Genomic DNA, 18,035 nt, shown 5'->3' with positions numbered 1-18,035 from the left:
ATGTGTCGTAACACTCCATCACCCGACACAGCCAGTAAAGGTTTGTCACGTAAACAAAATGCACCAATGAGTTACTACTTCAGCCTATTCTGGCAAATCGCCCGATGATGCTGGATGTAATTACCAGTGAAACGTCGTATTCAAATTGTACATTTTGTGGATTTACTCTCAAAATACACCGGCGGGCTGCACGTGACAAACCTTCCTGCCTCTGTCGGGTGGTGGAGGGTTACGACACATTTATACTTACGCGAACTAACCCAAAAACCTTTCATACGAGTAAAAGTATGATCTCCAACTACAAGTCAGCCAGCTTCTCGGTCTCGGTCTCTCTCTCTGCTCCGAATAACATCCACAGACCAAAACGTCGGCCCGATAAATGTCCAAGAGCTTCGCCTTATGACCAAAATTACCGGGAATCAACCAATCTCATCAGATCCCATAAGCTAAGCAGGTCACCACGGGTCTGGATGTCGCTTCGACGGATGATGTCCATTCGCCATGCACACCAGGAAATCGCAGGTGGCTTGCGGAGCAATGCTATGTGGTCAGAAGCAGAGGGTGAGTGCAACTAGAATGGGTGTTGTACTATACGTCAATGTTCCCAAGTCTATAGGATCCGCCGTGGTCCGTGTTCAAACAACCCCCCCCCCAATCCCGACACGAGGGTTTGGAGGCCTTCGTCTAGAAATGAACACACCGATTGTACGATTATAAGGACTATAGGGCAGTGTTAATGCCAATCGTTTAAGGTGACATCCTATTCGTTTAACATTATCAACTGATGATGATTGCCTGTGTTGCAATCGAAACGTCGTATGCTATTATTTAACTTATTATTTTATCTTTATACGTGACTTTACCGAAAGAACCATAGAATAATTCCTGCAGTCACGAAAGCTCCAAAATTAAGATTATCAACTGGGTTTATTTCAAGTGGGCAAAGTGTCGTTTTAATGGGTGACAAAAGGGGAATCCCTGACCCCAACTCAACCTCTGAACCCGGCAGCGCTGAGCAGTGAAGTTCAATCTCGGGTCACGGGCTCTCAATGCGAGCCCTCTAATGGTAAATAAGCTTATTATCTCATCACAATTACCCTCGTCCGTGTAACAACAACAACTATTAGGACACAAACCACAGTGCAATCATTGCTGCTGCTGCAGAGGTTAAACGACTCGTGATGTCAACAACAACAACCATCATCATATTCCAATCACCACGAATATCCATTGCAGCGTTGTATCGATTACTGTATATCGTTGCGTTCACGTACAATTATTATAAAAACAAACGTTATTAAGGTACATTTTTTAATGACGTGACCGGGTAGACGTTTCGGCCAACCGACCTACGGCAGCGAGGATATCCCACGACAATCGTCGATAACGAGACAATTAAAACAAGGTCCAGCAGGGGGGGGTCTGGGTGTTAGATCGCATAATTGTGTGTCGTTAAACCCTCCACCACTCGACGCGGCCAATTACATTATCAAAGGTTCGTCACGTAAACGAAACGTGCCAATTGCTTAGCAGCAGCAGCACAACAACAACAACAGCAACAACAACAACAACAACGACAACACCGGGCTGGTGCGTTGGGAGAGTTTAAAACAAAAAAAAACAATTCCGATGTACGACGTTTCGCCGATTAAAACACGAGCCCTCATTCGTGACACACACACACACGTGCACTAATCGGGGAACGACGGCCGCTCAATGCGAGAGAGACAACACGAACGCCAAGAGGGTTTTAGACGTAATGATGAGAGAGAGAGGGGGGTAAAGTGAGATGAAACTCACGGACTCGATTCCGTCTCATGACGGACGAAGAAGAAGGAGTAGGAGGAGGAGACGGCGCCGCACAATCACCAATCTCTAGCCGGGTGTAAGGAGCCATTCATTTAAAGACACGTTTTAATAAAAAAACAAACTCAAATGTATTATCATTTGCTTTCTATAGCGAGGAAGACAAACGGGCCACCGTCACTACCGCCACCACCCTTCTACATCCATCGACCCAACACCGACAACAACAAACGACGCATTAGTCGGCTGCTTAGCGATGTCAATGGCAAAACAGTCGCATGTTTTAACGCAGAATTAATGAAGACGCGGGGAGGTGAGGGGCGGGGCTGTTGCGGGGGGAGGCGGAGCCAATGGGAGGAGGGGAGAGCCGAGGCCACGCCCCCTTTCTCTGGCCGCCCTTCCCCCTCTATAGGCCCCGCCCCTCGCGCTACATCCCATAGCGCGGATTGACACGGACCGCCGTGTCGCCGTATCCCATTGGGCAATGGGCAGCCACGTGACGCCGCCAGGGCCAATGAGAGCCGCCGTAACATCGAGGGCGGCCGAACAGCTGTAGGGATTTCGCGGCGCGCGGATTTTTTAAATTATTATTATTAAATACCGCGAGCGAGCCGCAATGTGCTGGCTGCTGCTGCTGTTTGGCCCCCGCCGTGTTTTTATTTCTTTTTTTAAATATTTTTTTCCCTCACAAACACACACACACATCGCGCCCCCCCACTCATCATCGCACAACAAACAAAAACAACACGGGAGCTTAAATTAAACACGACGTACGAGTGAAAGCATCGGCAACGTGCCCTTGAAAAAATTCTATATACGTGCTAAATGTAAAAAGTGAGAAACGTGGTGCGATGCGCGGGCAATGCGAGCGAGGAGGAGGCGGGAGGGACAGAGGGAGGGAGGTGGGTTCCTACCGGAGCCATTTTAAAACGACGAGGCGAAATGGCGGCACCTCCCCGCCGCGTCACCTTCCACATTCCCCAGCGCGGATAGGCCCCGCGCACCCACCTCGCCATTGGCCAGAGGGCGCATCACGTGGGGGGTGGCGCGCCGGGCCAATGGCGTTGGAGCGGAGTGCGTCCACGGCGGGCGCGAGCGCGGTGGGAAATTCAAAGGCGGGGAGGAGCTACCTAGGCCACACCCCCCCCTTCCCCTCCCCTCATTAGCATATGAGATTTTCGCGGTTGTTTGCGGGGCCCCCCGCCGCCCATTGGCTCATCGGGGGTGGAGCCCCGCTCAGACTCCGCCCACTTGCTATTGGCCCCGCCCACTTGCTACTTAGCCCCGCCTACTTCCTGTTTGGCCCGCCCACTTACTACTTAGCCCCGCCTACTTGTTACTTGGCCCCGCCCACTTGCTACTTAGCCCCGCCCACTTGCTACTTAGCCCCGCCTACTTGCTACTTTGACCACACCCACTCGCTATTGGCCCCGCCCACTTGTTACTTAGCCACGCCTACTTGCTATTTGGCCACACCCACTCGCTATTGGCCCCGCCCACTTGCTACTTAGCCACGCCTACTTGCTATTTGGCCACACCCACTCGCTGCGTGGCCCGCCCACTTGCTATTGGCCCCGCCTACTTGCTACTTAGCCCCGCCTACTTGCTGTTTGGCCCGCCCACTTACTACTTAGCCCCGCCTACTTGTTACTTGGCCCCGCCCACTTGCTACTTAGCCCCGCTTGCTACTTGGCCACACCCACTCGCTGCGTGGCCCCGCCCACTTACTACTTTGCCCCGCCTACTCGCTACTCGACCACGCCCACTTGCTACTTAGCCCCGCCCACTTGCTATTGGCCCCGCCCACTTACTACTTTGCCCCGCCTACTCGCTACTCGACCACGCCCATTTGCTACTTAGCCCCGCCCACTTGCTATTGGTCCCGCCCACTTACTACTTAGCCCCGCCTACTTGCTACTTTGACCACACCCACTTGCTATTGGCCCCGCCCACTTGCTACTTAGCCCCGCCCACTTGCTACTTAGCCCCGCCTACTTGCTACTTGGCCCCGCCCATTGACTCCACCCACCACTCACACAGAACACTCAATAACGTTTGTCAACAACACTTGGCATTCAAAATATACAAAAGGCGGGTAAGCCAAACACGTCTCCCATCTGTTACCACATTTAATCGCATTCCACTTGTCGGTAATTGTATAAAGTCGACGTTTCGAGCTAAATGGCTTTAACTATGTACAGTCATTGCCCGAAACGTCACCTATGATCCACTTTTCTATTCCAGGCCACGTGTTATTGAACAAACAGGATGGTTTCTCCACGTATCTGGCTGTCGCCTGATGATGCTGGTTGTACTTAGTGGCGAAACGTCGAACTCATTGTAAATGCGGTGGATTCACTCTCCAACACAACCGGTGTGCTGAACTAGTAACGAATTGGCACCTTTTTTTTTTAAAGTGACAAACCTTATTAATTGGCCGTGTCGGGTGGTGACGGGTTTAACGACACATATACTTACGTGATCTAACACCCCCCCCCGTCCCCTCTATTAGTTTCAGCAATGTGGCACATGTGGAAGATGCGGACATTATATGCACAAATGGATCATTAAAAGACCGTCTCCCTCCTGCCTGTGTGCCGCTGAGCCTACAAACTCCAAACCACGTACTGCCCCATAATTGGGGCCGTCCATAAATGACGTCACGCGATTTTGGACGATTTTTGACCCCCCACCCCTCCTCGTCACACGACGTCACAAAAAGTCAATATGACGTCACAAAGCTCTGCCCCCCCCCCCCCAATTTGAAAATAAAACATGCTTCAAATCGCTTAAAACTATTGTCATTGTAGTGCGTATTTAATGTGGCGCTGCACTCTGATGTTTTTAGGAGAAAACATTTATTAAAAAGTCTATTTAATTAAGTAAAACATGTTGTCTATACTTATTTCAAGTTGCGAATTTTGATGTGACGTCACATTTCTCACTCCCCCCCCTCGTCAGACATCGTCACAAATGTCTGACCCCCTCCTCCCCTAGGTGCGTGACGTCATTTATGGACGGCCCCTATAAACACTCACAGACGGCGAGTCGGTTGAGTGTGTGGGTGAGCGGTCAGCGCGCTGCGACCCTATTATCTGAACCGGTACCTGGGCCTCCCCTAGGTCGACTCAGCCTCAAATGAGGACCTGGTGTAAACATCGCCACTGGGGAGACAAAGGCGGCCGGGCGTGGTGCTGGCCACCCACCACCTCGTGTGCCGTGCCGGCCTTCATAGGTGCTCGCTAACCGCACTTGCCCCAACAGTCTGTTAAGGCTACACGGGGGGTCTTTATCTTTGTGTGGGTGAGGTATTAAAAAATTAACCCGTAAAAACAAAGTTTTTCACTATAAATCCTTTATATGCGTGGCATCGGGGCGGCTAGAGTCCTCTCGTCCTCTGGCTTGAGATGGCTGCCACCTATGGGTCAGATGATTGCATTGCACCATTAAGCAATTGGTAATTAAATATAATATTTTTGTCCTAAAAAGTGTAAAATTTTGGAAAAAAATTTTCACGAACATTAATTGTCACGCACAACGAGTCTGTGTGGAAAATGTCAGCTCGACTGGATCACGGGAAGTGGGTTAAAAAACGACCGAAAGATTTGCACGGTCCTAAGCAAGCAAGCGAACTTAATATAAAGAATTAAAAAATAGTCTCAGGATGCTGATCCACAACGGCCTCCTCTTGTGAGCGTCAAGTCCATTGTATAGCAGCGAGTTTCTTTATGGCTGATCCACCCATAGTATTAATCGGGGCAGCCGCTGTAGTCGAACCGTGACCCTCTGCAGAAAGATTTAATTTTGAAGGGGAAAAAAAAACCCCATCGTGCTGGGTGCTTTCTTGAATCCATCTGTGCGGACTGCCATCTGCTGGATCACCGTTGCCAACGCAGGAGCAGGAGTAAATAACACATTCCTGCGGAGGGAGCTGGTAGGAACGTTGGGTTGCTCGGTCAATGGCCAGGCTCAACGGCGGCGTGGTGTATTCCGCAAATATGCCCGACTGTGAGGGTGGGCACAATCCGGCGTGAGTAGGTTAAACGTTGAGTTTTATAAGGGCACCACGGGGTGACCAGCCCCTCCCCACCCAGCCCCCACCCAGCCCCACCCTCCCCACCCAGCCCCTCCCCATCCTCCCCACCCAGCTCCTCCCCACCCTCCCCTCCCATCCAGCCCCTCCCCACCCAGCCCCACCCTCCCCACCCTCCCCACCCAGCCCCTCCCCATCCTCCCCACCCAGCCCCTCCCCACCCTCCCCTCCCCATCCAGCCCCTCCCCACCCAGCCCCACCCCTCCCTCCCACCCCCCACCCAGCCCCACCCTCCCCACCCAGCCCCTCCCCATCCTCCCCACCCAGCCCCTCCCCTCCCCACCCAGCCCCTCCCTGCACGACGGACACAATAATCTCCTGTGGGCTGGTGTAACCAGGAGGTTCCTACCAGTATCACCACCACCACCACCAAGTAATCGTGCGATATTAGGAATGATGTGTGCCTGAGTAGCTCAGAACCTAGCTGGGTAACTGGACGCAAAGTGATTTTCCGTGTGACAAGTAACATTGAGTGGTTGCATTGAAACGATGGAAGTTAGAATTGTATTCTTAAATTTCTAGAGAATATAAGAAAATAATGTAATGCATATTATCTTGCCACTGTATTGCATAAACATCAGATAACGAATAATCTCACAAGAATCGAAAGCAATTGATTCTGTACGCACGAACAATTAATATACAATGCAACCCCATGGCTGCATTGGTGAGTGTGAATGTACTAATCATTGCACTGCGTTTCTTTAATTTGTCAGTTATTATTTTCAATACAATACGGTATAAAATATTAAATTATTGTCAACATAAATTGTCTTTGTTTATAATATGAACTAAACGTCATTAATTGTTTAGAGTATGAGATGGTAAGTTACGAAGGCTTGGGGAAACGCTTCCTCATCGTACAAATGTTTCAGTTTTTCAGTTCCGCATACGAAGAAGGTTCAATGCACGAAGACGCTCCAGGCAGGAACGCATCTCTGTCGTATATCGAGGAACACGATGTGTGTCGTCGGCCTAGAGATTAATCTCCCCCCCACTATCCTCCCACAACCCCCACTACCCCCCACCGCCCCCCCACTATCTCCTCACAACCCCCCCCACTATCCCCCACACCCCCCCCCACTATCCCCCCACCGCCCCCCCCCACTATCCCCCACCGTCCCCCCACTATCCCCCCACCGCCCCCCCCCCCACTATCCCCCACCGTCCCCCCACTATCCCACCACCGCCCCCCACTATCTCCCCACAACCCCCCCCACTCCCCTCACCGCCCCCCCCCCCACTATCTCCCACCAACTCTCTCCCCACACCCCCCCCACTACCCTCACCGCCCCCCCCCCCACTATCCCACCACCGCCCCCCACTATCTCCCCACAACTCCCCACTACCCCCACTGCCCCGCACTATCCCCCCACCACTATTTCCCCACACCCCCCCCCCCACTAACCCCCCACCGCCCCCCCCCCCCCCACTATCCCCCACCGTCCCCCCCCCCACTATCCCCCACCGCCCCCCCCCCCACTATCCCCCACCGTCCCCCCACTATCCCACCACCGCCCCCCACTATCTCCCCACAACCCCCCCACTCCCCTCACCGCCCCGCACTATCCCCCCCCCCCACTATCTCCCCACACCCCCCCCCCCCACTACCCCTCACCCCCCACTATCCCACCACCGCCCCCCACTATCTCCCCACAACTCCCCACTACCCCCCACTGCCCCGCACTATCCCCCCACCACCGCCCCCCACTATCTCCCCCCCCCCCCACTATCCCACCACCGCCCCCCCACTACCCCCCCCCCCCCCACTATCCCCCACCGCCCCCCACTAATCCCCCACCTCCCTCCCTTTGGTAACCGCCGCACGTGACTGCCCCTAGCGACCACTGATTCCCCCTCACCCACAATGCAACGCGTCCCACCACTGCAAAGATGGCTGCGCCCAGGGCGTACACGGCCACGCTCTCCAGGCTGCCTGCAGGTGCGGAACTTCTGACTCCCCCTTCGCTTCCCACGGGAACCTGACCCAGGCTCCAACCCTATAGCTTGCTCCCCCCCTTCCCCCTTAGCGTCCTAACCCCAATGCTCCCCCTCCTCCTTCGCCCGCTCTCATCTCACCGCCAATCATGCCCCGGTGACCTCGGCTCGCGATAGACCTTGGCGTGCACGGCGCTGACTGACTGGGTTTGTTGTGATTGTGGCTGTCAGTGTTGTATTGTTTAATAACCACTTGGTGGGGTGGGGGGTGAAGAGCAACGGTGGTTCTATGAGGAGACTTGCCCCCCACCTCCCTCCTCCGCCATATGAATGTGGAATGTTCAGCACTGCCTCTGCAGGTGTTGTAAACAGATGAGTGCCGTTGCTTCGCTTGGATTTTCCTGCGGTAGTTCGTGTCATCGTCGCTGCGTTAAGGCTGCTGGGCGAAGTGCCCTAGCTGCCGTCATTGCTTTCGTCTTGCCGGTGCGCCCGGTGAATCTGCCGTTCACCTCAGTCGGGTCAACCCGTGGCACCAGGGGCTGTCCCGTCACCTCCTGTCAGCGAGACTTTTTTTACACGCTTTCTTTAAACTCACTCTGTCTTGTAACTCAAATTTTACCCACTTCCTAATGTGGTATCGACTGCAAACTTGGTATACTTATGTCATACTGATGACAATACTATATTCTATCATAAAAAATATATTTTTAAACGTTATTTTTTATATGTTATGTTTCGGCTTGGGTCTAATTGTCCACGGTAAGCTGACGTTGGCTGTAATTGGCCACGGTCCCTTACGTTATGGCAAGCTTCGGGCCACTTCCTGCAGTCGTAGAGTTCTTAAATGACTAGTACGGTACATTTCATAAAAGCGTGTTTTTAAAAAACGTTTTCTTTAAATATTACTTGTTTTTTTGACACTTTCACGTGTGGCCCTCACGATGCACCTTTCAGCCTGGTGACGTCTCCGTCACTGGGTGGCGAGCGGCGCTTTGGATTTTTTGGGGCAATCGGGATTATGTAAGGCACCCATCGCCGCCCGACTGCGAAAATTGGCAGGTCCCTCCTGAAAAAGATTCCAGAGACTCGGTGATGGATACACACCGTCGTCATTACAATACCTATGGATGTATGTTGGACTTATTTCGCACCGCACCTAGCCAACCTTGCTAATGCAGTACCTAATTCCATCACTATCCAAAGTATTCAACCGGACGCTAGCCATGATCCATCAGCCCTCAGTACACTACCCCCCTCCACCCCCATCTCTGGTGCTGAACCCCCCATTTCGCCGTGCGGTTAGTTTTCACGTTTGACGTTCACACGACGTCCGCTGTTGTTTCAGGCATGGCGCTGTTCAAGTCCTTGCACGTGCGACTGCGAGCAGATCAGCTGGTGAGTTCCGTGCAGCATCAATTTACTCAAGCGACTCAGCGGTTGAACTTTAAAAATAAAAAAAAGTCCAATCTAATCCTGATTGTGCCATCGGTGTCATGCGTTGAGACGAACTCTCAATTCGGAAACTCTTGCAGCGCAACCGGCCTATGTTGCAGTATGGACCGTGGAAGTTAATACCACATAACTACGTCTCCACACAGCAGAAGAACAGAACTTGACCAACAGCGCCGCCACTGAGAGTAATGTTCATCGCATGACAGACAGAGTGATATTTCTAAGTCTCATAGCATTGCACGTGATTGCAACGCAGAACCGAATATGATGCGATGGGTTTATTTTTCCAGTCATTGGTGACGGGCTCCACACTTGAGAGTCCGGTTTAATTGCAAGCGTTTGCAGCCTGTATATTAACCCGGTGGTGACATGGCCAAGTAGTAGCGCATTCACAGCTTGTTGCAGAGGTTCACGGTTCGAATCCAGTGGCCGCCCTGATTAATGCTGCGGTGTGTAATAACCGGAAGTGTATTTCGTGCCATCTGCTTCGCTCACAGCAGACGGTAAAGATCCCGTGACGTCACAAACAAGAGTTGGCCACCGGTGCCAGAGTCCAAACTTGCCGAATTGGAAAGTTACCCTGAAGTTACCCTTAAGTTACTCAACTGGGATTTTACACACATGTAGCAGCAATCATCACCCTCCTACTCGCATAACAATGCCTCAGGGTCACTCTACCAAATGAGACTCATCCTTAATACAGGTTTTTTTTTGGTCGTTAAACCTGCCACCACCTGACACAGCCAATTAGAAAGGCTTGTCACGTAAAGAGAACAGGGCGATGTGTTACTAGTTCAGCACACTGGTGTGTTGGAGAGTAAATCCACAAAAAAACCTGTATTATGGATAATATTGGTCGTGAAAGCCTGCGTGTTAAACTGAGACCAGAGGTCGCAATCGGGTACCCGATACCCGTAACCTACCCGATACCCGGCCACCCGTACCCGGCCGGGTACGGGTACCCGTTTGCGACCTTGGTGCGGCCGGGTACGGGTAGGCCGTGAGTCACTGGTGAGTAACTGTTTGTCACTCATTTCCCAACGTCTTGTCTCTTCTCACAATTCAAGTTCCTAGAATCAACCCACCCGCGCCTGCAACATGGCTTCATCCCAGAGGTCGCTATCGGATACCCGTACCCGATACGCGGGTAGGGTACGGGTACCCGTACCCGGCCGGGTACGGGTACCCGTTTGCGACCCTGGTACGGCCGGGTACGGGTAAGGAATCAAAACCCGTTTGCGACCTCTGACTGAGACTCATGCTGCTCTCTTGGGCCCTCACCTGGTTAGACACAACACATTTTTACTTAAAACTTAACCAACCCAGGATCTCAGCGGTGCCGGCTCAGCACGATCACCTCTGAGCCACCTGGCCTGACCTAATGATTTAACTTTTAATATACAGCAGGTTAAATTTCGATTTAAAGCTTTCATGACTGCAGGGATTCATCTTCTTGGTTCTTTCGGTAAAGTCACGTAGAAGAAACAGAGCTGTCTCTCCGACAGCTCTGTTTCTTCACCTGAGGACGGCTGCTTGTGTTGTGACCGATGCGTCGTGAGAATTTTAATTTTATGATGTTTTATATTATTTTATTATTTCCCTTCTACGTGACTTTACCGAAAGAACCAAGAAGATACAGCAGGTTATTGAGACAAGAGTCTCCTTGTCCAGGGAGACCCGTGCTGCCCTTCCGACAAATCCGTTGACCAAGCATGCATAATCCCGGGTACCGATTGGTTGTCTGCGGAGCGTTGGCGCAGTGGTTAGCACATGACCTGGCTGCACAAGTTCGATTCTCGGCCATGGCCAGCATCCGTGGCGAGTGGCATCTGAAGCAGGCCCGGAAGTTGCCTCCTCTTGACCAGCACGCGCTGAGCGGCGTGGTGACGTATGGGAAGGCCTCTATCTATCTAGCTGTGGATTGGGATGGCCTGGGAAGGTATTTCATGCAGCGGTGGAGTTACAAATTTAGAGCTGGGTTTAAAATTGATACATCAGACAGCAGCGGCCAAATCGGCGTAATTTTTATTTATTATCATTTAGGATATAAAAATCAAAACACTGAAATTTAACAAACGATTACGGTGCGTAACAATACAAAACGGGCAACGGCTTGCATCGTAATATAAAGCCAGAGCAGCACAACAAGGAAATGACAGAACAATTCGTCACGATTTAATACAGTTACAACTAATATAAATACACATCTGGAGCAATATGTGTCGTTATTCTTGTTGAGTTAGTTGTAACAATCAGGGCCGCGGTTTGACTTCAAATATATATTTTTTTTGTTTCACGCTGTGGTGAACGTATCGCTGAGGGTGAATCGTAATCGCAGCCGTGGCTTCCAAATTTTCGAACAGGAACAAAATATCGTTTGAAAAAGATTAGAAACTGATCTAAATGCTGGAGTAGTGATGGGGGAGGGATGTTGTTGGGGGGGAGGGGGGCGATATACTTGAATAAAACGAGACGCATGAGTGGCCGTGGAGAAAATAAATAAATAAAAGAAATTCAAAATAGATGACAAAGAGGCCGCTTATTTTAATCCCATACTGATTCTGGTGCCTGGCATTGTAAAGCCGCACCTCTGGGGAGAAGGGCCCTTTAATCTGCCCCCCGCACCACGGCGCTACGGCCCGGAGAAGCCAATTACGACGCTGGCCGCTCGCGCGCAAAGGTGGCCCCGGTTGATAGGGCCTCTCGGGTGGTCAAGCCGGGCCCCGGCACCAGAAAAGTGCGCACGCCATCAAACTGATCGTTTGGCTTTAAAAGGACGCTGCTTGCCACGGCGGGTTGACGGTGTTCGCCGGTTCGATTCCATCTTCCCGGCCAAAGTGGGCGGTTGAAACAACGGGGGCAATTTGCCCGTAAAAAATATGATAATTCTTCTTGGTTCTTTCGGTAAAGTCACGTAGAAGGGAAGTAATAAAATAATAAAAATAAAACATATGTTTTATTTTTATTAGTTTTATTTTTATTATTTTATTTTTTCCCTTCTACGTGACTTTACCGAAAGAACCAAGAAGATGAATCCCTGCAGTCACGAAAGCTTTAAATCGAAATATGATAATTGTTTTTTTACCCTTCTATCTGGAAACAAAACTGACACCTTTTTTTACAACTTCAATGACAGTGCATACATTATCAGAGTTATGTTTTTTGTTTGCATTATGACTGCAGGTATTGTGGTCTATGCAAACATGACTCCTTGTAAAAAAAGGTGTCAGTTTTGTTGCCAGATAGAAGGGTAAAAAACCAATTATCAACGGGGGCAATTTTCTTAAATCACCCCCAACCTCTCCCGTCGATGCCTCTGTCCGCTAGAAGTATAAATGTTCGCACCACAGTCGATCGGTAGGTCGCGTGCAGTGCCGTAAACTGGACTTGCGATTGAAGGGATCTCGGCGGAAGCTCGGTGATATCCACGTTCTCTAACCTGAGGGGTTTGTGCTGCTCTGTGAAATTTTATTCTTGCGTGTGATGGCAGCAGCAGCAGCAGCAATGTGTTCAGTATCTCGATGCCAATGTCGAGCTCTGCCGGCCACGACGAGAGGGCTTCGGCAGAGATAATGTTCGTGCAGTTTTGCTGGTCCTCCGTTGAAAGAGCGCAGACTACAGTGGCATACTATACGGTCCGTAGACTAACATTGCCCTGAGACTAACATTGCCCAGAGACTAACATTGCCCATAGATTAACATTGCCCATAAGCTAATATTGCTCATAGACTAAAATTGCCCATGCTGACATTGCACAGAGACTAACATTGCCCATAGACTAACATTGCCCATAGACTAACATTGCCCAGAGACTAACATTGCCCATAGATTAACATTGCCCATAAGCTAATATTGCTCATAGACTAAAATTGCCCATGCTGACATTGCACAGAGACTAACATTGCCCATAGACTAACATTGCCCATAGACTAACATTGCCCAGAGACTAACATTGCCCATAGATTAACATTGCCCATAAGCTAATATTGCTCATAGACTAAAATTGCCCATGCTGACATTGCACAGAGACTAACATTGCCCAGAGACTAACATTGCCCATAGGCTAACATTGCTCATAGACTAAAATTGCCCATAGACTAGCATTGCCCATAGACTAGCATTGCCCATAGACTAACATTGCCCATAGACTAACATTGCCCATAGACTAACATTGCCCATAGACTAACATTGCCCATAGAAAGTTTAACACGTCATACTGAGATTGTAAATGTTGTGGCTTGGCTCTCCAACACACCGGTTAGTGCTGTACTAGTATACTACACTATACACTACTATACACTACTATACACTATACACTATGCTATACACTACTATACACTACACTATACACTACACTACACACTAGTGCTGTACTAGTGATGAATTGGCATGTTCTGTTTACGTGACAACCCTTACTAGTTGGCTGTGTCGGGTGGTGGCGGGTTTTAACGACACATAATTACGCGATCTAACCCAAAACCTCTCTTATGGATTTCCCATAGACTAACATTTCCCATCAACTAAAATTGCCCATAGACTAATGATTTTACAAACGGTCCATGAAGAGCCGAGCGAACTCTTGCTCTCCATGACGCCGATAGCAGCGCGGGATAAAACCAGGATTTTATTTTACTCAATTTACGAACAGCTACGGAGACTCGGGAAGGAGCACAAAGTGGACCCCCGGTGCCGAGACCGGCGCCTTGCAGTGCCGTTGTTGTCGTGATCCGGCAACGTCCGTGGGGGGGGGGGGGGGGGGGGGGGGGGGGTTTGCAGGGAGGGGGGTGCCCAGGGCAGGGGGGTGCCCGGGCAAAAACTTGGTGACGAGTGGCGCTGCTAATGAATCGCCGGAGTCCACGGGGAGCTCTGGGAAATCTGCGCGAGCGTCCGAGCGCTCGGGGAGACGCGGCTGGTGGGGGGGGGGGCGGGGGCGGAGGGCAACCGCAAAAGAGGAGATGGGGGGGGGGTTATTGATCGATTGAGTCGAGTGAGGAGAGAGATAGCTACCGCGCGGTGTGGCCATGTGTGTGTGTGCAGGCAGGGGGGGGGAGCTGTCGGGGCACTTGCCCCAACAATCTGTTAAGGCTACATGGTGGAGCTTTGTCTTTGTTGTATATTATTCGCAGCGGTTAGCGCGCTTCGCTACGAACCCGGCGACCCGAGTTCGATTCCCACTTACGGTCAACACCAGTGTAGATTATCTGAACTGGTCCTTGGCCTCCCCTAAGTCGACTCGGCCTCAAATGAGTACCTGGTGCAATGTGTATAAGACATCGCCACTGGGGAGACAAACGCGGCCGGGCGTGGTGTTGGCCACCCACCGCTTTCTGTCTAGTGCTGGCTTTCATAGGTGCTCACTAACAGCACTTGCCCCAACAGTCTTTTAAGGCGATATGGGGGATTTTTGTCTTAGTGCGGGTGGGGCGGTGGTAGAGTGGTTAGCACGCTGCGCTGGGATAATATTGTCTCTGGCTAAATTACGAGCGAGTCATAGTGAGGGCAAAACGCAACGTAGGCGAACGGTGGTGTATGGGTTAACGCGCTGCGTTCCGAACCCAGCAACCCGAGTTTGATTCCCGCTCATGGGTGACATCAGTGATGAATGTCTGAATAGGTTTTTGGCCTCCCCTAGGTCGACTCAGCCTTAAATTAGTTCCTGGTGTGGTGTGTAAAACATCAGTATTGGGGAGATAAAAGGGCTTGTTGTTGCCTATTCACCTCCTCGTGTGCAGTGCCGGCCTTCATAGGTGCTCACTAACAGCACTTGCCCCAACAGTCTGCGTTGGCTAGCCGGGGCGTCTTTGTGCGGTGAGTGCTTCGACACGTTCGGCACTCCCTCGCTCCGTGAGCTCTGGAGTGACGAGAGAGTTAGTGGTCGATTCCGTGTGCGCGTGAGAGTGTCTGTGCGCTCGTTATATATTTATTTTTAGTTTTAATCTCGCCGTAATGTCGCGTGGAGTGCCGAGTCTCCTGTCGGAGGACTCCGCGCGGCGTCATTCATCAAATCGGCCCTCCGTGGGCGGAGAAGCGGCGCAGCAGAATCCCGCCCCGCTCTGCTCCAGCGTCCCCTACGCTCCCCACCCCGCCTTCAACCAGCACCGACCAGCGTGGGGGCGCGTGGGGGGGGCGGTTGCCGTCATCCAGCAGTGGATCGACAAGGGGTTCTTTCCGCACGCACCGCATGCGATCCCCGCCACGATCCCTCCCCCCCCCCCTCACCGACGACGCCCACGGCGCCGCTGATTGAATCTCGCCGGTCCCCCGAGCCGGCCCGTGCCACGCGACTCTAAAGGTCGGGTCACGGGAGGCGGGGAGCGACCTCAGTGGTGCTGGCGTTGCGGAGGGTGGGGGCGGGCGGGCGGCGGCGTTAAGCGGTCATTGATGACGCCCGTCCGAGAGAGAGAGCGGCACCGGGAGACACGGATACAATCTCGCAAGCTCGTGTCTCCCAGGGCAAACGGTGAAGATGGTGTCAGCAGCAGCAGCATCGTCGTCATCATCGTCAGCAATCGGCAGCAGCAACAAGATCAGCATCATAGCGTTGGCATCATCAGTGCCGACTGCGCCTTCCATCATCACAGCCCCTTTTCGATGTCCTACCTTATTGTAGTGTCTTGAAAAATCACTCAGACTGACACGTTGTAACAGTTCACCTGCTTACACTTTATTAGCCTATTCTTGCACCAGTGGTAGGCACTCCTATCGCTGTCTATACGGTCACTTCTGTTAACCAATTCCCACTCTTATCTACGTTACACCTCGCTAACCTGCACACAGCAGCCCTCGCTCTCAGCAGCTCCGCACTCAAGGCTTCGCACACAGCAGCGCCCACACAGAGACTTGCACACAGCAGCGCTCACACAGAGACTTGCACACAGCAGCGCTCACACAGAGACTTGCACGCAGCAACACTCACACAGAGACTTGCACACAGCAGCGCTCACACAGAGACTTGCACACAGCAGCGCCCACACAGAGACTTGCACACAGCAGCGCTCACACAGAGACTTGCACACAGCAGCGCCCACACAGAGACTTGCACACAGCAGCGCCCACACAGAGACTTGCACACTGCAGCGCTCACACAGAGACTTGCACACAGCAGCGCTTACACAGAGACTTGCACGCAGCAACACTCACACAGAGACTTGCACACAGCAGCACTCACACAGAGACTTGCACACAGCAGCGTTCACACAGAGACTCGCACACAGCAGCACTCACACAGAGACTTGCACTCAGCAGTGCTCACACAGAGACTTGCACACAGCAGCACTCACACAGAGACTTGCACACAGCAGCGCTCACACAGAGACTCGCACGCAGCAGCGCTCACACAGAGACTCGCACGCAGCAGCACTCACACAGAGATTCACACACAGCAGCGCCCACACAGAGGCTTGCACTCAGCAGCGCCCACACAGAGACTTGCACTCAGCAGCTCGCACACAGCAGCGCCCACACAGAGACTTGCACTCAGCAGCTCGCACACAGAGACTCGCACACAGCGCTCACACAGAGGCTTGCGCTCGGCTTCTCACACTCCACCGCTGCCCTCGCCTACGTTCCCTCAGACCCACTCACTCGTCCGTCCCGGGCGGGTGGATCGACCATCACCCGCCCGTCGACTCGTGAGGGTTGATGTCCGTTCCCGGCTTGAGCGGCAGCGGCAGCGGCGAGACGTCTTCTCTCTCTTGTCCCCAGCAACACGAACTCCAGCTCCGCTCTCACGCCCGTCCTTATATTCCCCTCCCAATTGTCCAGCTCCTCCGTTGTGTCTCTTTAGGGCCTGTCAGGCTGGTGCCTCTCAGGCCGTCAATCGCCTCTTATCGCACGTCTCCCTGGCAACACCTCCGGTGTGTCAGCGTGCGACCCCGGGCCGACCCGGTCTGAACCAGCTTCTCTCCCAAATTAGGTGGCGGTTTGACCGAGGCAACCTGATGTTGCACACGCGCACGTGTTTGTCCTCGGTTGCCATCAGCCGACAGTGCGTGCCACGTATTTCACCACACTACATTATTGTAGACCAATTCTCAGACCTTGTTGGTCATCCCGTGCCCTTAGAAATCTCAATGTTATTCCTACAATGCCCCATCACAAAGGAGAAACACAAACAAGTAGACAATTATTTTTGTTGGAACGGTATTGAAACCACCGTATGGACCTGAAAACGCAGTTTCCCAGTAGAAGAATACGGGTAAAACGTATGGGTTGACAGGTATGTCATCAGTACAAGCAGCAGCATCCGCATCATAATTGGTGTCAACAGTTCCATCATTTTCTATGTCAACAGTTTCATCATCATCATCTTAATGATTAAAATCAACCGCATCATTGTCTGTAGCAGCAGCTTCATCGTCATCAACAGCAAAAAGTAGCAGCAGGTTATCATCAATGTCAGCATCGTCCTTGTCAACAACATCCTCAGTAGCAGCAGCAGCAGCAGCATCTTCATCAACAATAGCAGCAACAGCAGTAGCATCTTTAAAGTCGTCGGCATCGTCATCATGATCGTCGTCAGTGGTAATATTGTGTCTCTGGAAAACTGATGAACCTGTATGAGGGCGAAACACTTTCTGTCCAGCTGAGCAACCCACAGTCTCGCCAGGCCTTGCCGAGGCTTCATTAACACCAATCGCATTGAATGCGCGAACCCACGAGGTGCCGTCCTGGTGGATTGTGGGCGATCGTGCAAATTACCCACAGTGCACCGGCAAGCTACTTTTGCACGGCGGCTGTACTGCGA

General features: G+C 51.9%; 2 protein-coding genes across 3 annotated transcripts in view; one reads left to right on the top strand and one right to left on the bottom strand.

Annotated features, from left to right (window-relative positions):
- The window catches only part of ASH1L (ASH1 like histone lysine methyltransferase), a 95,153-nt gene extending 93,050 nt beyond the window's left edge, over window positions 1-2,103 (bottom strand). The window contains 1 exon segment of the mRNA XM_061551177.1: window positions 1,805-2,103. The gene's annotated coding sequence lies outside the window, so the exon portion shown is untranslated.
- Window positions 2,104-7,771: 5,668 nt separating this feature from the next.
- DAP3 (death associated protein 3) overlaps window positions 7,772-18,035 on the top strand; it is a 28,507-nt gene continuing 18,243 nt past the window's right edge. For both annotated transcript variants that reach the window (XR_009756159.1, XM_061566166.1), the window contains exons 1-2: window positions 7,772-7,841; window positions 9,183-9,232. Coding sequence is in view for 1 of the 2 variants with exons in the window: in XM_061566166.1 (XP_061422150.1) it covers window positions 7,793-7,841; window positions 9,183-9,232 (99 nt within the window). In the remaining variant the exon portion in view is untranslated. The remainder of the gene's footprint in view (window positions 7,842-9,182; window positions 9,233-18,035) is intronic.

Source organism: Lethenteron reissneri, chromosome 1 (genome assembly GCF_015708825.2).
Source record: "Lethenteron reissneri isolate LAM-NWPU_2019-01 chromosome 1, ASM1570882v1, whole genome shotgun sequence".
Lineage (NCBI taxonomy): Eukaryota > Metazoa > Chordata > Hyperoartia > Petromyzontiformes > Petromyzontidae > Lethenteron > Lethenteron reissneri.
The sequence above is the reverse complement of the archived record's forward strand: the minus strand, read 5'-3'. Positions and strand labels throughout refer to the sequence as shown.